The 21412-nt window shown below is 41.2% G+C and overlaps 1 protein-coding gene across 1 annotated transcript in view; it reads right to left on the bottom strand.

Moving 5' to 3' along the window:
- Positions 1-808: 808 nt before the first annotated feature.
- Positions 809-21412, bottom strand: part of htr2cl1 (5-hydroxytryptamine (serotonin) receptor 2C, G protein-coupled-like 1) — a 44874-nt gene continuing 24270 nt past the window's right edge. Inside the window, exons 3-6 of the mRNA XM_062444960.1 lie at positions 8021-8184; positions 7791-7944; positions 4691-4926; positions 809-1372 (exon numbers count right to left, since the gene is read on the bottom strand). Coding sequence (XP_062300944.1) covers positions 809-1372; positions 4691-4926; positions 7791-7944; positions 8021-8184 — 1118 coding nt within the window. The remainder of the gene's footprint in view (positions 1373-4690; positions 4927-7790; positions 7945-8020; positions 8185-21412) is intronic.

The following is a 21412-nucleotide window of genomic DNA, read 5'->3' as shown; positions in this document are numbered from 1 at the left end:
CAGTGGTCGTTGTACATTCCTTCATCTCGGTCCTCTCAGACAAACTTTTGATTGCAGCCTCCAGAAAGTTTAGAAAAAAGAAAAAAAAATCTCATTTTTTGTCAGCTGAATAGTTTCATTATACATGCTGGAAAAGTTCATTCAGAGAACATTTTATAACTGTTGTTGACCGGCACAAAAATAGATTTGGTTTAGTTTGCTTGCTGTGGAGAGAGTCCACATAAACCATAGCTCAGACTGCATTTTGACTGTGTGAAGGCTCGAAGTCGTAGCTGTCGGTGCTCAACTCTGTTACCTGCATTAGTGGGACTCACTAATGGACGTCACACCAGGTTAACAATAACACTTCTTCCCTGTCTGTTTCTCAGCAGGCACCTTGGTCCCCTTGAAGTTCACCACATTTTTGTGAATGCCAAGCACAAGTACGAATGGATAAGGGGTTTAACAAAAGCCTTCATTCTCTCTTTATGGTATGAAAACCAACATTTTGGCACCAACAGGAAGGCAAACACTGTTGAAACATTGGTTTTCATTCAAAAATATTCCCACTTTTTTTTTTTTTTTTTTTACCTCAGAGAAACTCCTCTCACAATCACATTTCTCTGACACATTGAAGTAAGTAGTGCACTTCAGTGTGGGGATAAGGCTCCTCAACCAACACCAGTCCCGTCAATATAAGAGTACCCACTGCAGGTTTACGGTCGACTAGTGAAAACGCCCTCGGCTCCAAGCACCGGCCCATTGTTATGCTTCTCAGGTCAGTGTCTGAAGGTTGAAGAAAAGACATAAAACAGCGAGAAACACGCAATCACACGCTGCTAGTGTGTTCTGTGATAGTCTTGTTGTAGCTGATAAGCGACAGCTCATTCTCCATTTCAGTTTCCGGCTCTGTTTCTGACAGCATGCCGACGTGACATTCAGAGAGGTTCTGCGACATGCTTCCTATTTGTGTCCCGTCATCGGTTGTGTCCTCTGGGTCCACTGTCAGCCTCCCGTTGTCCCCTCTACCACCGTTGCGACAGTTACTATTGCGATCCACGCCTGCTTTCCCGTGACCGCCCATCAGAAGAGGGGTCACGGTGTGCGACGGGCACTGTGGGGGGACCAGGACGGTTTTGCAACCTGCTGCGTTGGCCCCCACATTGTACTGGCACCTGATGTAGTTGGAGAACGCTCTCCTGTAGGTCCTATTGAAGAGGGTGTAGACTAGAGGGTTGACTCCCGAGGAGATGTAACCCACCCAGACAAAGACGTTCAGGAGGTAATTAAGCGCCGACTCGTTGCAGGAACCTCGGAACAGGACGAAGGCGACGTTTGTGATGAAGAAGGGGCACCACATGATGAGGAAGAGGAAGAAAACGATTCCCAAGACCTGAAAGAAGAGAGACGAGAGGAGAAGAAAGTTGAGGAGAAGGAATGGGGGAAAGAAAACAGATGTGAGGAGATTTGAAATTACAACAAAAAAATGTAAACCCCTTTTTTTCAAGTGGCATCATCTCTTGAATGCTCTACAACTGAAATGAATGCATTGTAAATACAGTAGATTGCCCTTTTTTTAGTATCCTTGTAAGTGGGCCACTTCTGCTGGGATTTTCATTTTTTGAGGTCAGTTCAAGAGTTCTGTCTGCTGGTATGAAATGTTTGCAATAGATACACAGTTGTACTCTGAAGCTTTCATTACTGGTTGTGTTTGACGTGCTGAGACAGCTTGTACACGACCCTAAGATTGCCTGGTCTCATGTGGTATGAGACAAGATAATATAGGAGAGGGGACTAACAAATCAACTGTAAAAAACACTATAGAGCAGAAAAGGTGGAAGGTTGAGTTTGGGGTTGCCAACTCGAACCTATAAATAAAACACCCATGCTACGAAATTGTGAAAATGATGGAAACCGTAAAGCCATGGAAAGGAAGACTCTTCATACATCCAAAGCTAAAGAGAATATTATGATATGCATGGGAAAAGAAATGGTGGGTCTGAATCTTCTAACACCTAATCAATCCGCCAACACTGCAACATAGAGCGTCAGGACACATGTATGCAGGAGGAAAGAAAAGAAAGTAAAAGCAGAGGAGATGAGGATGTACTGTATATCTGTCCTGGGTCTGTTTGGAAACCATATGGGTCCAGTCAGGGTGGGTTAAACTGGCCAGTGGTGAGTCCATATTGCACTCAGAGGCACCCAGAAGACCATGCACCACATTCAGAGGGAGTAAGGTTCAAGCTATCCAAAGAAAGCCCTCATCAGCTGGGAAGCCATCAACTCAAGGATCATTACAGCCAAATTTCACATTACGCATAAGAACATAAACATTAAAAACTACAAAATCAATGATGATAAAGCAAGGAACATTTCCAAACCAACTTCGTCACATACTCCAGACCAAGAGAGGAAAGGATGTCATGATTGTATACGGAGACAAGAACATGAAGACAATGATGTTTTAAGGGTAATAATGGGAACGAAAGAGCCAGATACAATGAATGAAAAAGGAGAAAGACGACAATTGGTATTGTTCCATATTTTGACTGTACATTTTTGATCGCAATGCACCAAACACCAAGTCAAATTCCTCATATGTAATCTGATTACCTACTTGGCAATAAAGCTGATCCTGATGCTATCGGAGGTTCGGTTTTCCGAACACAATGACGCCATTAAAGCAACCACACAAAAATCAGATCTACTACATCTACATCAACCAGACGTTTAGGAACTAGAAGTGGAGTTGACGCTGAGTCTGACTATCACCTTATCATAGCAAGGACGCCACTAAAACAGAAACTTTTGAATCCCAGAGAAGTAAAGTATCAAATTCAATGTACAGCAATTACAAGACATATGCACGTTGGAAGTTTACCAGGTCACATTACACAGCTGGTTTTAAGCACTACAAGACCAATAAACTTAAAACCACTGAGGGACATGTGGACAAGGTCTGAAGACTATATGAAGCAAACCCTGACTATCCACAGTAAACATACAAGAAAGTGAGTGAGAGGAGGAGATAAAAAGGGAGGTACTAAATAGAAGTACAGAAAGAGTATGAGGCAGCAAAGTAAAGTGTCCGAAAGGACAAAGAGAAATACATTGAGGATTTACCACAACAGGACACTCAATCTCACCATAAAGAGACTCATTCTGTCCTTAATGTGTACCTTTGTTCTCATTAAGGTCACAAAAGGTACCTCACAACCAAGAAAGTTCAACTCTACTGAACACTTTAAAGAGCTTGCTCAACGGACAGCTGAGATTTCACCAGCTCCAAATCTGCTGGAGATAAACTGCACCACTAAGATTGAACTCAGGAGAGCCGTTAAGGTCTTGAGAGGACATAAAGCAGCTGAAGCCCCTCAAGGGCCCCTCAATAAAGTCCTACTAGATTAGAGGGACGGCTTCCTTGCAAAGATTCCCAAGAAAGGAGAACACAGGGAGTGCAAAAACTACAGAGGATGTAATGTTCCTTTCAACACCAGAGAAGAAGATCAACTGCATTTTACTGGAGAGGTTTCAGAAAGCGAGCAGATAAAAGACTGAAGGAAAAAACAAAACAGACTGGCTTCAAGACCGGTAGATCTTGTTTTCAACCTCAGGAACATTTCGTCTTCTTTGCTCATCAAAGACAGACAAATGAAATGCATGAAATATTGGTGCAAGCCTCCGAGATGAATTACATTTAGAGACAGGAGAGCAACATGCAACACACCTGAAGAGACTGAAATACAAGAAAATGATTGCTACACTAGACATTTGTACATTGTAGACTAGATATTTAACAATCTACGACACCGATAAATGATCGATAATCTCCTCAGTTGTTCCCTTTTAGCTCTGAAGCTTCACTATTTTAGTTCACTCTCACTGTCTTCGTCAAAAGCTCTGATAAATCCTCTGTATGCTACCTGCTCAGCACCAGACGACAGACAGACAAAGTTAGCCGCTTCGGTAAACAAAGTGGAGACTGAATGAATGCTAATGTTGGCTCTGTGTGCTGATGTGTAACTGTTTGCTGCTGCGACAACCATGTTAACTTTTATAAGGTCGTAAAAATGTCAAATTTGGTCAGGATGGACTTATTGTGGAAGTCTATTTCCATGTGGCATCAATAAAAAAGAGTGTAACTAGCTCTGGTATAGTCAGTAGCAATGATAGTGTTGTAATCCAGTCTGTTGATTAAAGCATCAATGTGACTATTTCGACTATCTTTTTGTATTTTAGAAGAATTATTATCAAAGAATTACAGACGAAACATTGAAGTGTTGCTCTGCAAAGCCTTTCTTCAGTTCAATAAAGGAGGCCAAACTGAGCACCAGACTGCAAAGAAGTGTTTCAGAGCCCTGTTTGGTTGGCATCCCTGCTGAGAGTGTGTAGGTGGGATTTAAAGTGTGCACATCCACCAATGATGTAACACTGCAGTGACAAAACCCAGGAGTACCCCCCCCCCCCCCCACTCCCTACATCACTGCAGCTAGATGAGAAGTTACTACCATCAGACTGCCGCTATAAAGCCTTCTTGGCCAAAAAACCTCCCCAAAAAAACACATAGTGTATTTTTTATGCACCCAAATCTTCCCAAGTTGTTTATTTGTGCTTTTATTAGTATTACATGTGTATTTATCGGCTTATTTTCAAGCTGTTTCAGCACCTTAAATCACATGACAAGCACTCCACCCTTTTTTTTTCCTACCTTGGAGGCCCGCCTCTCGTTCTTTATGGCCTGCATCATCCCCCGTCGCCCGTGGCAACCTGACGTGTCGCTCCGCCCCGTCCCCGTGGCTGGCGAGCTGAGCTGAGACGCCGCCTCGGAGCTGGGTATGATGCTTATGCTGTCTGATTTGGAGGTGCTGAGTGCTATACTGGACTCTGCCCCCTTCAGGCAGCTCAGGGTGTTTCGTCTGCTCGGAGGAGGCGGCGGCTTTATATCTGTGGGAGGCGGGAAAATAAGTTTAAACATGTTTCACTGTTACTAAATGAAAATATCCAATTAATTAACACTACTGGGGAAAGATGTGTTTAATCTTCGTGTCGTCCTCCCGGCTCAAATTGACCCAATCTGTTTTGACTGTTCCTTCTTTCCTCCCTTCCTTCCTTCCTTCCTTCCTTCTTTCCTTCCTCCATCCCCTTTCTTCCTTCCTTCTGTCCTTCTTTCCTTCCTCCCTTCCTCTTTTCCTTTCTCTCTCCCTTCCTCTTTTCCTTTCTCCCTCCCTCCCTCCTTCCTTCCTCCCTCCCTCCTACCTTCCTTCCTTCTTTCCTCTGTCCTTCTTTCCTTCCATCCTTCCTCTTTTCCTTTCTCCCTCCCTCCCTCTTCCCTTCCTTCCTTCTTCCGTCCTTCCTTCCTTCCTTCCTTTCCTTCCCCTTTCCTTCTTTCCTTTCCTTCCTTCCTCCCTTCCTCCCTTCCTTCCTACTCCCTGCCTCCCTTCCTTCCTTCTTCCTCCCTTCCTTCCTTGACTCGAGGACAACAGGAGGGTTAAAAGTTTGCAAGGGCTTTTCTTTAATTAGCTCTTAATCTGAAGGATAGGATGAGTGGTATGAAGGTTATCACCATGACTACTCACCAATTTAGCTACCAATAAAAAAAAACTCATATTTTCACCCTGTCAGTCAGGTTTTGTGTTAACAAGGCCGCTGACATTTCATAGCGAGGGACAGACAAAAAGGTTGAACATGACATGAATGTTTAATGCACACTTCGCCCTCTGTTTGGGATTGGCGGAGGATGAGGTGAGATAAACGGGTGACTGCCACATCGGGTAATTTAATCTCTACATGACACAACGCTGAGGTCGGGGCCGGAGATCAGGAACCAGCCGACTGTGTGCTGCTGCTCGAACTGATCGGACAGATAGCCGCAGCTGTAGCAAACTGAGGGTGAATTAAATTGATAAATAGTTAATCGACAACTTCTTATAATTCAGATTTACCTCTTAAAGTTCCTCAAAGGGGAACAGGTCCTTGATTTTAGACATTGAGAGACAAGTTTCAAATTCCAAGTTTCAAGTTTATTTGAGTTATATGGCACTTCATATGAAGGGGTGAGACCATGGAGGGATTTGCAGACAAGGACGCAAAGATGTGGTATCATTTTTTGGACCTTGTTAATAACCAGGGAGCAGCGTTTTGGATCAGTTGTAGACAGGAAATGGGAGATTAAGAGATGCCTACTGGTAGAGTGAGTTACAGTAGTCCAGTCTGGATGATATTAGTGCAATTGACTGAATGACTCTTTCTAGGTCGGAGGAGGAGAGGAAATGCCTGATTTTGGAGCTTTTTCTAGCCTGTAAATGTCAGTTTTAACTAGCTGCATTCAGCATTTGCTAACATTAGCCAATCATCCTGAGTTGTCATTTAATGGGAAAAATGTTTTTTTAAGAATCAATTCAGTGCAAGTCTATGGGAGAGAAATATTGCAGATTATCCCTCCTGTTGTCTTCCCATTGACGGTGCAACTTTGACCCGCTCTGGTTTGACTGTTTATAAAACATAAAAGGTGTAATCAGGTATTATCACCCATTTCTGTGTTAGACCTTATTAGCCAACCTCATTCCAACTTATTACCACATGTTTTACTCATATTATTTGAACAATTATGGTAAATTGGCCTTATTTACAGGGTGATTTTTATAAGATAGAAAGAAAACCCTCCTACTCTGTTATCCCTATCCCTGTTTCCACGACGACAGCAAGCACATAGTAAACACGTCTCTGCAACTTTTAATCTAAACCTCTGGAAATCCTAGAAAGGTGATGAAAATGACATCAGGGTGGCACTTTAAGTGGAGAGTAACCAGCTGGAGTGCCAAAGGATGAAGATCCGCCACAGACAGACAGATAGACGGGAGAAAAAATGGCCATTGTGTGGACTATTTTGAAAGATTCCACAACATCACAGCCTTATTTTGTTTGTGTATGTGTCTGTAAATCTGTTTCTTTTCTTCTGCTGGAACAAGAAGATATGAATAAATATTTGCACGGATGATTGCAAAACACGAAATGAGTCCCACAGTTAAATATGTGGGCGAGTGTGCGTGTTGTGTAGAGTATCTAATAATTAATTATTATTAATAGTTTGACGTGCAGGGCTGTGAGCCTGCATGGTCCAGCTGAAATCTGCATGGTTGGGACATGTTTATTAATGATGATTGGGTTAATTTAGCAGTCTGTAATGATTTGACTAGTTAATCGTCATTTCCAGTAAGTGTGCAAAGGCCGTGTTTGATTTGAGACAACAGCATGAGGCTAAAATTGAATGTCTCAAAAGGCAAAAAGTCAACATCTTACACCAGTTTACTGTTAATGTAGATGACATAATGATAAAAGGAGAAGCATAGTTCCTGTATTTCAGTGTTGGTAATCTTGAATTCGCGTTTGGTGCTTTTTATGTTGCTGGTCATAGTTTGAACCATTTGTTTAGTTTTGTGGCTGTAACAAACTTTTCAAACCCAGACTGAAAAAAGCTGAATGGGAGAAATAAATCAGAGCTTGAAAGAAAAGGAATAGAGAGTAAACTGTTGGTGTTGGGTTGTGGTGGATCCATCTTTCATTATTAAAATGAAAATGAAAAAAAAACACAAACAGCAAAGCCATCGATCTGTTTTTTGTGTAGTGAAAAAATCTCCAAGGCAGAGACCACAACATCAAATATTAACACAATGCACAACAGAAGGGTTATAAAAACAACCACTAATGGCTTTCATTAACATATATTATTGCTTGTTACGAATTACGGTGATGAATAAGTTCCCGTCTTTATTATAAATCCCTTGATTGAAACGTTTGATTCGTTCTACCTTCTGATTCTGGCGGAGAAACTGTGTTGATCTGAGGAAGGTGGAAGGTGGAGGGCGGAGGTTGCAATGTGTTTGTCATCGTCGGCTGGTGCAAAGGCTGCTGGGAGGAAGTCTTTGCCTCGTACAGGAAGACGGTGGCCTGCCTCTGGAGCACCTGGAGAGGAGTGAGAGTGAGTGAAGGAAGAAGAAGAAGAAGAAGCAGCAGGAGGAAGAGGGTAGGAGGGTACTACCTGTATGGTGAGGCAGTACGTCACCACCATGATGACCAGCGGGATGAAGAAGGCCACGAAGGAGCCGATCAGCATGAAGCGCTCCTCGTTGAGGACGCAGCTGCCGTTCACGAAGACCTTGTCCTCGTTGTGGAGGCCGATCACTGGGATGGGCATCGACACACCTGGAGGAAGACAAAATAGGAGGAGAGAGAGAAAGAAAGAGAGAAAAGAAGGAATCTAGTTTTATAGGTGAAAACTCTTTCTTTATTTCCTTCTATTATCAGCTTCTTCTGTTTATCCCAAGAAAAGAAAAACACCTCATGGCACGATTTTTGGTGATACTTTGCATTTCAGTTAAATAAGATTGAGATATAAACCAAGTGGCATTTTCCATTTTAGCATGCTAAAGACTTAGTTTTCATCTGTTGTCCCTGGCCAGGTTAGGGTTAGGGTTAAAATATAAAACACAGAGTGACATAAGCAGAACAATCAGAATAGAAACAATAAGAATAAGTTGATGCTTTAGAGATTAAAGAGTAATAATGAGTGGTATGGTCATGGTGAGAGATACAATAATACAACAAAATGCAGCTACTGTATTAGTGGAATAATAATGGAAAACTATGCTAGTAATAATAAGTTAATATTAGAGTGATATTTTCATAATATTCATGGTATAATGTCCATATAATATTTAATAAAATAACAAGAAAATTCAGGGAAATCACCGTCAGTAATTTCAAGAGAATAGTGTAATGATGAAGTCCAAAATATTCCCTTATTTTTATTGTAAAAAAAATGTATTTTAAATGCTGTGTGTGCACAGACTGCAGATTTATGGTAATAACTGTCGATTGAGGCTGAACGAACAACCTGTTACTAATTTCAAATTACTGGAAGGGCCAGACTCACTACCTGGGAGCGCATTTAGAGTCTCATTTAGTGTAATAATCATTAATCATGTCTGTATTTTTTACCGTATTATAATGAGAATACAAAGCGATAAGGCATCAACGAATAACATATTAGAAGGGAAATTAAAGCAGCGCCTGTTATGAATCAATGTGCCGTCACAGTTTTTTTAATACCTGGGTGTTGGTGGTGGTTTAATGCAGCTTCGGTGCTGTTAGAGGACTGATTCTCCTGACCTGTGATAATAATACTGACTGACTAATACGCCGCCTCTGACAAAGAGCTTTTTGTGTTTCAAAGTGTCGGCTGTGACCCGAGCTCAGGCGTCGGAATAATTTACACAGAGGAGAAAAAGAGCAAAGTTTTCACAGGTCTCTAGAAGTGTTTTATATAAGTCGGGACGTCTCAGCCCTTTTATGGGGGCTGGTTATAATTCATTTAAGTGCACGGTGTTTTCTCTCACACAGATGGTGAGCAGGCCGACATCAAAATGCAATTTGGGGGCGAAAGCAGCTCTTCTAATGTAATCGTTGCACGCGCACACACACACACACACACACACACACAAACACACAGACACACACACAGCACAGGAAGATGATTTTAAACTTTTATTTTACCCCCTTATGAATTCACCTGTGACAAATCAAACTCTCCAGTGGTGCGGATCATGGTCTTGATACAGACACATTTTGATGCCACTTTATAATAAGTCTACCTTTATAAAGTGAAGCAGACAATAACTTGCCTGTTTTTTAATATAATAACTTTTTGAAAAAAAAAACCCTCTACAAATGAGCCGTTGACGTAATAATGACCAATAACGTAATAATAGCTGATAACGTAATAGTAGCCGTAATAAAGCCAATATCGTGATTACTTGCTAATGACGTTATAAAATCTCTGAACCAATAACGTAATAACTTTTTGCCAATAACGTAATAAGTTATTACGTTATTGGCTAGGTAAAAAAATAAATAAAATAAAAAACCCGTAATAACTGGAGCCAAAGACGTAACAACAACTGAAAACATAATAATGGCAAATAACGTAATAAGGGCTAAATTTCGGAACCAATAACATAATAACTTTTTGCCAATAACATAATAAATTATTACGTTATTTTACTAAGAGAGAAATAATACAAGCATAACTTTTATTCAACCTAAAATATGGTCATGAAAACAATTTCAATTGGAATTTAAGCATATATTTGAAACAACCAAGTTTGACTGGAGAATGATGAACAAACGTGTGAGTGTGTGTGTGTGTTTGTGTTTGTGTGTGTGTGTGTGTGTGTGTGTGTGTGTGTGTGTGTGTGTGTGTATGAAGCAATTTTTTGGGGACAAATTACAAACTTGACAAGTTAATTCAAGACAGCTTTTCCAATTGGGGACAAAAGCTGTGTCCTTGTGATGTCATGCGTTCCGATGATGTCATGCGTTCCAATGATGTCACAGAGGCATTCAAGAATCTTGATAAGCCACCAGCAGCTGGTAGCAGCATCCTAGATTCTGACTGACTGAATATCTGAAGGTAAAAACCAGAAGACATTTATTTGTAATCATCAATCATCAGAACAATGGAAGCAAGAAAACTAACCCTGAGACACAACAAGGTTACTCCCATGACCGTCAAAGAACGGGGAGACCAGGTGGACCACAAGCAGGCATCCACCACTATGGAAGAGCCTCAAACAACCACTCTAAAAATGGAGGTAATACCAGTGGCAGGTAAAGCCGTGGCGTCTGGACACGTAGTACCACCTGTTAACGAAAAGGGAGACTACGTGGACCAGAAAGACTTTCTGGAGACTGTACACAGTGTAACACCGTTGACAGATCTGGAGTCTACCAATGAATCTGCCTCTGGTGAATCTGAAGCCAGGGCAGAAAGCAGGGACCTGCTCCACAAGTATGTCACCGTGCTCATGGTGAGAGTGTTGACTAAATGTCACACTCTGAAGGGGCGCCACCAGAAGGAGTGGATTAAACACACCCAGAGACTGGTGCAGCAGACGTTAGAGGGACTGGCTGAATCTGAAGGCTTCTACCCAAATATAAAGACCACCAAGAGACTCTCCAAGGCCATCATCGAAGAGCTGACGGGGAAGTTTGGTGGGAGGCGCACGCTGGAGCTCCTGATTTTAGCAGAGGATTCAGTTGTGGACGCAGCCATCGTCAAGTTGGTGCAGGATTTTATCAAAGACCTCCATAATGGGCCCTCAAAAAAACCCCAGCCTTTATGGAAAGAGGTTCTGCTGGTGGTCGGCGTGATCGTAGGATGTCTGGCGTCCATCGTCCTGATGCTACTCGTCCCCTAAAACACCCTGTACAGTAGTGGGTTTCCCCCGAGAACTTCGGTTTCTTCCCACAATAAAAATGTGTAAATATATTCTTAATGTCTAAAGCAGGTCTTCTTAAATCAGAGCTATAAGAAGTGTTTGGTTTGGCCTCACACACACCCACACACACAATAAATACATTTATGATACAAAAGTAGAAATATCAGTGTGCTTTAATGTCATTATAAAGGTTAGGGTTAGGGTAATGTAATAAAGCCAATAACGTAATAACTTTTTGCCAATAATGTAATAAGTTATCACGTTATTGTCTAGGTAAAAAATAAATAGAATAAAAAACCCGTAATAACTGGAGCCAAAGATGTAATAACGAATGAAAACATAATAATGGCCAATAACGTAATAATGGCTAAATTATGTAATAATTTTGCCCATTTCTAATGTAATAAAGCCGATAACCTAATAACTTGCCAATAGTGTAATTACATTTCGGAACCAATAACATAATAACTTTTTGCCAATAACATGATAAATTATAAAGTTATTTTACTGAGAGAGAAATAATACAAGCATAACTTTTATTCAACCTAAAATATGGTCATGAAAGCAATTTCAATTGGAATTTAAGCATATATTTGAAACAACCAAGTTTGACTGGAGAATGATGAACAAACGTGTGTGTGTGTGTGTGTGTGTGTGTGTGTGTGTGTGTGTGTGTGTGTGTGTGTTTGTGTGTGTGTGTGTGTGTGTGTGTGTGTATGAAGCAATTTTTTGGGGACAAATTACAAACTTGACAAGTTAATTCAAGACAGCTTTTCCAATTGGGGACAAAAGCTGTGTCCTTGTGATGTCATGCGTTCCGATGATGTCATGCGTTCCGATGATGTCACAGAGGCATTCCAGAATCTTGATAAGCCACCAGCAGCTGGTAGCAGCATCCTAGATTCTGACTGACTGAATATCTGAAGGTAAAAACCAGAAGACATTTATTTGTAATCATCAATCATCAGAACAATGGAAGCAAGAAAACTAACCCTGAGACACAACAAGGTTACTCCCATGACCGTCAAAGAACGGGGAGACCAGGTGGACCACAAGCAGGCATCCACCACTATGGAAGAGCCTCAAACAACCACTCTAAAAATGGAGGTAATACCAGTGGCAGGTAAAGCCGTGGCGTCTGGACACGTAGTACCACCTGTGAACGAAAAGGGAGACTACGTGGACCAGAAAGACTTTCTGGAGACTGTACACAGTGTAACACCGTTGACAGATCTGGAGTCTACCAATGAATCTGCCTCTGGTGAATCTGAAGCCAGGGCAGAAAGCAGGGACCTGCTCCACAAGTATGTCACCGTGCTCATGGTGAGAGTGTTGACTAAATGTCACACTCTGAAGGGGCGCCACCAGAAGGAGTGGATTAAACACACCCAGAGACTGGTGCAGCAGACGTTAGAGGGACTGGCTGAATCTGAAGGCTTCTGCCCAAATATAAAGACCACCAAGAGACTCTCCAAGGCCATCATCGAAGAGTTGACGGGGAAGTTTGGTGGGAGGCGCACGCTGGAGCTCCTGATTTTAGCAGAGGATTCAGTTGTGGACGCAGCCATCGTCAAGTTGGTGCAGGATTTTATCAAAGACCTCCATAATGGGCCCTCAAAAAAACCCCAGCCTTTATGGAAAGAGGTTCTGCTGGTGGTTGGCGTGGTCGTAGGATGTCTGGCGTCCATCGTCCTGATGCTACTCGTCCCCTAAAACACCCTGTACAGTAGTGGGTTTCCCCCGAGAACTTCGGTTTCTTCCCACAATAAAAATGTGTAAATATATTTTTAATGTCTAAAGCAGGTCTTCTTAAATTAGAGCTATAAGAAGTGTTTGGTTTGACCTCACACACCCTCACACACACAATAAATACATTTATGATACAAAAGTAGAAATATCAGTGTGCTTTAATGTCATTATAAAGGTTAGGGTTAGGGTAATGTAATAAAGCCAATAACGTAATAACTTTTTGCCAATAATGTAATAAGTTATCACGTTATTGTCTAGGTAAAAAATAAATAGAATAAAAAACCCGTAATAACTGGAGCCAAAGATGTAATAACGAATGAAAACATAATAATGGCCAATAACGTAATAATGGCTAAATTATGTAATAATTTTGCCCATTTCTAATGTAATAAAGCCGATAACCTAATAACTTGCCAATAGTGTAATTACATTTCGGAACCAATAACATAATAACTTTTTGCCAATAACATGATAAATTATAAAGTTATTTTACTGAGAGAGAAATAATACAAGCATAACTTTTATTCAACCTAAAATATGGTCATGAAAGCAATTTCAATTGGAATTTAAGCATATATTTGAAACAACCAAGTTTGACTGGAGAATGATGAACAAACGTGTGTGTGTGTGTGTGTGTGTGTGTGTGTGTGTGTGTGTTTGTGTGTGTGTGTGTGTGTGTGTGTGTGTATGAAGCAATTTTTTGGGGACAAATTACAAACTTGACAAGTTAATTCAAGACAGCTTTTCCAATTGGGGACAAAAGCTGTGTCCTTGTGATGTCATGCGTTCCGATGATGTCATGCGTTCCGATGATGTCACAGAGGCATTCCAGAATCTTGATAAGCCACCAGCAGCTGGTAGCAGCATCCTAGATTCTGACTGACTGAATATCTGAAGGTAAAAACCAGAAGACATTTATTTGTAATCATCAATCATCAGAACAATGGAAGCAAGAAAACTAACCCTGAGACACAACAAGGTTACTCCCATGACCGTCAAAGAACGGGGAGACCAGGTGGACCACAAGCAGGCATCCACCACTATGGAAGAGCCTCAAACAACCACTCTAAAAATGGAGGTAATACCAGTGGCAGGTAAAGCCGTGGCGTCTGGACACGTAGTACCACCTGTGAACGAAAAGGGAGACTACGTGGACCAGAAAGACTTTCTGGAGACTGTACACAGTGTAACACCGTTGACAGATCTGGAGTCTACCAATGAATCTGCCTCTGGTGAATCTGAAGCCAGGGCAGAAAGCAGGGACCTGCTCCACAAGTATGTCACCGTGCTCATGGTGATAGTGTTGACTAAATGTCACACTCTGAAGGGGCGCCACCAGAAGGAGTGGATTAAACACACCCAGAGACTGGTGCAGCAGACGTTAGAGGGACTGGCTGAATCTGAAGGCTTCTGCCCAAATATAAAGACCACCAAGAGACTCTCCAAGGCCATCATCGAAGAGTTGACGGGGAAGTTTGGTGGGAGGCGCACGCTGGAGCTCCTGATTTTAGCAGAGGATTCAGTTGTGGACGCAGCCATCGTCAAGTTGGTGCAGGATTTTATCAAAGACCTCCATAATGGGCCCTCAAAAAAACCCCAGCCTTTATGGAAAGAGGTTCTGCTGGTGGTTGGCGTGGTCGTAGGATGTCTGGCGTCCATCGTCCTGATGCTACTCGTCCCCTAAAACACCCTGTACAGTAGTGGGTTTCCCCCGAGAACTTCGGTTTCTTCCCACAATAAAAATGTGTAAATATATTTTTAATGTCTAAAGCAGGTCTTCTTAAATTAGAGCTATAAGAAGTGTTTGGTTTGACCTCACACACCCTCACACACACAATAAATACATTTATGATACAAAAGTAGAAATATCAGTGTGCTTTAATGTCATTATAAAGGTTAGGGTTAGGGTAATGTAATAAAGCCAATAACGTAATAACTTTTCGCCAATAACGTAATAAGTTATTACGTTATTGGCTAGGTAAAAAATAAAATAAAATAAAAAACCCGTAATAACTGGAGCCAAAGACGTAATAACAACTGAAAACATAATAATGGCCAATAACGTAATAACGGCTAAATTATGTAATAATTTTGCCCATTTTGAATGTAATAAAGCCGATAACCTAATAACTTGCCAATAGTGTAATTACATTTCGGAACCAATAACATAATAACTTTTTGCCAATAACATAATAAATTATTACGTTATTTTACTGAGAGAGAAATAATACAAGCATAACTTTTATTCAACCTAAAATATGGTCATGAAAACTATTTCAATTGGAATTTAAGCATATTAATTTCTTTATCTTTGCACTAAAATTTACCTGATTTTTTATTGTTTGATGTACTGTTGTCGTGTTTTTGTGCCTTGTAAGGTGTCCTTGAGTGCTTTGAAAGGCGCCTTTAAATAAAATGCATTATTATTATTATAATTATTATATATTTGAAACAACCAAGTTTGACTGGAGAATGATGAACAAACGTGTGTTTGTGTGTGTGTGTGTGTGTGTGTTTGTGTGTGTGTGTGTGTGTGTGTTTGTGTGTGTGTGTGTGTTTGTGTGTATGAAGCAATTTTTTGGGGACAAATTACAAACTTGACAAGTTAATTCAAGACAGCTTTTCCAATTGGGGACAAAAGCTGTGTCCTTGTGATGTCATACGCTCCGATGATGTCATGCGTTCCGATGATGTCACAGAGGGATTCCAGAATCTTGATAAGCCACCAGCAGCTGGTAGCAGCATCCCAGATTCTGACTGACTGAATAACTGAAGGTAAAAACCAGAAGACATTTATTTGTAATCATCCAGAACAATGGAAGCAAGAAAACCAACCCTAGGACACAACAAGGTAACTCCCATGACCGTCAAAAAGCAGGGAGACCAGGTGGACCAGAAACCGTCTGGACATGTAGCAACTCTCATAAAAGAACAGGGAGACTACATGGACCAGAAAGACTTAATTGTGGAGTCTGTACATAGTGTAACACCGGTGACAGATCTGGAGTCTGCCGAAGAATCTGCCTCTGGTGAATCTGAAGCCAGGGCAGAAAGCAGGGACCTGCTCCACAATTACGTCACTGTGCTCGTGGTGAGAGTGTTGACTAAATGTCACACTCTGAAGGGGCGCCACCAGAAAGAGTGGATCAAACACACCAAGAGACTGGTGCAGCAGACATTAGAGGGACTGGCTGAATCTGAAGGCTTCTGCCCAAATATAAAGACCACCAAGAGACTCTCCAAGGCCATCATCGAAGAGTTGACGGGGAAGTTTGGTGGGAGGCGCACGCTGGAGATGCTGATTCTAGCGGAAGATTCAGTTGTAGACGCAGCCATCGTCAAGTCGGTGCAGAATGGTATGAAAGACCTCCATAATGGGCCCTCAAAGAAAAGCCAACCTTTATGGAGAGAGGTTCTGCAGGTGGTCGGCGTGGTCGTAGGATGTCTGGCGTCCATCATCCTGATGCTACTCGTCCCCTAAAACACCCTGTACAGTAGTGGGTTTCCCCCGAGAACTTCGGTTTCTTCCCACAATAAAAATGTGTAAATATATTCTTAATGTCTGAAGCAAGTCTTCTTAAACAAGAGCTATAAGAAGTGTTTGGTTTTACCTCACACACCCACACACACACAATAAATACATTTATGATACAAAAGTAGAAATATCAGTGTGCTTTAATGTCATTATAAGGGTTAGGGTCAGGGTAATGTAATAAAGCCAATAACGTAATAACTTTTCGCCAATAATGTAATAAGTTATTACGTTATTGGCTAGGTAAAAAATAAAATAAAATAAAAAACCCGTAATAACTGGAGCCAAAGACGTAATAACAACTGAAAACATAATAATGGCAAATAACGTAAAAACGGCTAAATTATGTAATAATTTTGCCCATTTTGAATGTAATAAAGCCGATAACCTAATAACTTGCCAATAACATAATCAATTATTACGTTATTTTACTGAGAGAGAAATAATACAAGCATAACTTTTATTCAACCTAAAATATGGTCATGAAAACAATTTCAATTGGAATTTAAGCATATATTTGAAACAACCAAGTTTGACTGGAGAATGATGAACAAACGTGTGTGTGTGTTTGTGTGTGTGTGTGTTTGTGTGTGTGTGTTTGTGTGTGTTTGTGTGTGTGTGTGTGTGTTTGTGTGTGTGTGTTTGTGTGTTTGTGTGTGTGTGTGTGTGTGAAGCAATTTTTTGGGGACAAATTACAAACTTGACAAGTTAATTCAAGACAGCTTTTCCAATTGGGGACAAAAACTGTGTCCTTGTGATGTCATGCGTTCTGATGATGTCATGCGTTCCGATGATGTCACAGAGGCGCTCCAGAATCTTGATAAGCCACCAGCAGCTGGTAGCAGCATCCCAGATTCTGACTGACTGAATATCTGAAGGTAAAAACCAGAAGACATTTATTTTGTAATCATCCAGAAAAAATGGAAGCAAGAAAACCAACCCTAAGACACAACAAGGTAACTCCCATGACCGTCAAAGAACAGGGAGACCATGTGGACCAGAAAGACTTTCTGGAGTCTGTACACAGTGTAACACCGGTGACAGATCTGGAGTCTACCAATGAATCTGTCTCTGGTGAATCTGAAGCCAGGACAGAAAGCAGGGACCTGCTCCACAAGTATGTCACCGTGCTCGTGGTGAGAGTGTTGACTAAATGTCACACTCTGAAGGGGCGCCACCAGAAGGAGTGGATAAAACACACCCAGAGACTGGTGCAGCAGACGTTGGAGGGACTTGCTGTATCTGAAGGCTTCTGCCCAAAGATAAAGACCACCAAGAGACTCTCCAAGGCCATCATCGAAGAGCTGACGGGGAAGTTTGGTGGGAGGCGCACGCTGGAGATGCTGATTCTAGCGGAAGATTCAGTTGTAGACGCAGCCATCGTCAAGTCGGTGCAGGACGGTATGAAAGACCTCCATAATGGGCCCTCAAAGAAAAGCCAGCCTTTATGGAGAGAGGTTCTGTAGGTGGTCGGCGTGGTCGTAGGATGTCTGGCGTCCATCGTTCTGATGCTACTCGTCCCCTAAAACACCCTGTACAGTAGTGGGTTTCCCCCGAGAACTTCGGTTTCTTCCCACAATAAAAATGTGTAAATATATTCTTAATGTCTGAAGCAGGTCTTCTTAAATTAGAGCTATAAGAAGTGTTTGGTTTGGCCTCACACACCCACACACACAATAAATACATTTATGATAAAAAAGTAGAAATATCAGTGTGCTTTAATGTCATTTTAAGGGTTAGGGTTAGGTTTAGTTCATTTGGTAAGAATTTTCAATAAAACACAACACTATTCTGACTTACTTTCATTCTGATCTTATGGACTCATGGCTCAATAATTGACATGCAACATGATTCAGATCTGAAGGATACATGTGTCCATCAGTATCTTTTACCAGGATACCCCTACATAGTTCATTATAGTAAAGTTATAGTATATATTATATATATACCATTTTAGGGTAGTCAGTCAGTCATTAATGAAGAGTGTATTCTATTTATTTATGGAAAAGACATTTAAAATCACTGTTTTATGATCCATGTCACAGGAACACATGTTTGAATGCGGATTTTTGAATTTTGCAATAAAAAAAAAGTCAAATTTCAACATTTTCATACACGAAAATGTGTATCAGCTGCACAACAATTTAAAAAATGATGTGTTTTTATCTCTATTTTTATACATCAAGGGTCACATTAGGAAAAGTCAACCAGGAGGAAATGCATATTGGTTGTTTTTACAGCTCTTAAATGTAAAAATGGGTCAAATGTGACCTAAAGGTTAACAAACCTTACTGTGAACAGTTTTCATGAGAACTATTTCTTTGATAGAAAGTAGTTCCAGTGAGCTCCAAAAGCATTGAAATGGAGGCAGGAATCTTAGTTGCAGATATCTCGAAATTTCAGAGAGTAAACTGGTATAGAAAAATATCTTTTCTTCTGATTTCAGATGGGTAACTTCCTGTTACTTTCTGATCTTTGATCTTTTGACAGACTCATTCTCAAAACATGCAGCAGACTCCTCCACTCCCCCAGGTGATAAAAGCTATCTGCTCCCTGCCACAGTTAACTCACCCACTCGATAAATCCACCGAGTTCGACACAGTAATGTGGCAGATCACAGTGTGGCTCTGCTTAGAGGGCCTCGCTGCTGGAGGAGGATTACGTTACCAGCAGAGGGAGATCTGCAAAATCATCAGGGTCCAAATGTTTTCCCTCATGAGCATCACACACACCCCTCCCTGTGAACCCAAAAGCTGACAGCAACTATAACTGCAGCATGGGGGAATAAAGGGAATGACTTTACACACTAATGCTTGTGGAGGAATCTTTCGTGGGGATAGAAAAGAAAGAGGGAAGACAAGATTGTTACAGTAGAATTAGTTTGGAAAATATGGTGTAAAGGCTAGTGAGATCATTATGAAATCAAAAGTATCACACAAGAAATAAACAGTTGCCTTCATACCCCAACCTCACCTGTTAGGCATTAATAGGAAAGACTACTAGAAACAAACCCAACTCAGAGGAATGACTGACTATAGTCTACCTTACTACGATAGGAAAGAGACATTTTTTATGTTTTAACAATGTTTCGTTTGTGAGCTATTGATCGCTGAAGTTCGAATCTGCCAATCTCTTTCTAACTTTACCTAATTTGCTGAAATTAAATGTCTGATCAGTCTCTGATCCATCCTGCTCAGACTCTCTGCGCGGGGCAGCTCTCCCGCATCACTCTCTCGGTCACCTGACTGCAGCTGGATCTCTCTCCTCTCTGACGGAGCTACCAAACTCAACTGTTTCTGTCAAAGATAACGTGTTGTGTGTCAGGCTTTTATACAAGCTAATGGACGTTAACATTAGAGCTGACCTGTTAGGTTACGTTACAAGGCTGCCGGTAAACGTTGGCGGCGCTGTTTCTTACCTTGCTCTACGTTGACTTTACTAGTTCCAGCTTCACCGTCACCACCTTTTTAAAAAATATTTGTTTAGAAAATCTCTAAGGCCTCTATTTTCCTCTTATCTTTTCTTTACTTTTCTGAGCACCGGACTTGGGCTGACCGGACATTTTTAGCGTACTGAACTTCAAATGACAACATCAAATTTTGATCAGTGGCCAAACCATTTTTGTGTTGGGGGTGGGGGGGTTCTTGACCACTATTTCAAGAGCGATTAGGAAGAAAACAATTAAAAGCTTTTATGTAACTCAAATATTACACATCTTTTCCACAGATAGGCCTATTTTGAAAAATTATTCCATAATTTAATGTGGACCCCCCCTACCCTGGGCCCGGGACAACAGACCCGTTTGCCCCCCCCCTATCGGCGGGCGTGCATATAAATATAAATAAAGAATCAAATTATTACAAATTTAGACATATTTCTAGTTTAAAAAACAAACAGAAATACAACTAAATTGCACACATCCTATATCACACAAATACACAAATAGAACAACACACTCACAATAAATTGTGGTTAATTTGTTATTGTGAATTTCAATTTTTGCATCATAAGGCTACCATGCAACATTAGGTCTGCTACTCCTCCTCCCCATCTCCTACTTCTGACTGTGAGGTCTTCTAAGCAGGTAGAAACTGGTAGATATAATATTTATAAATTAATAAGAAAAGTGAAATAATGTCTCGTCATAAGCTGTGGTCATTCTGTAGAAGTCAGCATTGGTTGAAAGAAGCTCAAAGACAAACAGAGTGACTCCAAGGATCTTCTGACGGATGTTTCGTAGCTAATCCTTCAGCATCGACCGCTGTAAACCCTCTCAGACCTTAATCACAGCAGGCGTGTGTCGATGAGGGTGGAGGAGGTCAAGGAAAAGCCAACGAGGAAAAGGAAGGGGGTGGGGAGTGAGGGGGGGTGGGGGTGTTCTTACTATTCAAGATAAAGAGCTGCAGAGTATCTGAAGGCATCCGTCAGAGCTGCTTGTAGGAAATAATCTCTCACAGGGAAACAACTTCCTCAGACCAGAGACTGTTCTGGTTTTACAGCGATACGTATCAAACACAACATCACGTCGCTCCCTGTTGTTTGTGCTTTCCTGCGTCTATTGTACCTTTTTGCTTCTGCACTGATAAGACCAACCAAGACCAATTCCTTTACACGTTATTATACACGCTCCCCCCACAGCGGATGTGATTCTGAGAGGAGATAGTTGCTTTTATAATGTTTGTTTTATAGCTGCAGATTGAATGCTGGAGCTGTGACAGTTTTACTAGTGCAGAATAAAATGTGACTGAACTGGACGTTGGTTTGACCTTCGTCTGTTTTGACTGTTCCTTCTTTCCTCCCTTCCTTCCTTCCGTCTGTACTTCCTCCTTCTTTCCTTCCCTCTTTCCTTTCCTTCCTCCCTTACTTCTTTCCT

This window comes from Scomber scombrus, chromosome 23 (assembly GCF_963691925.1).
Source record: "Scomber scombrus chromosome 23, fScoSco1.1, whole genome shotgun sequence".
Classification (NCBI taxonomy): Eukaryota; Metazoa; Chordata; class Actinopteri; order Scombriformes; family Scombridae; genus Scomber; species Scomber scombrus.
Note: the sequence above shows the minus strand (reverse complement) of the source record. Positions and strands in the feature narration are given on the sequence as shown.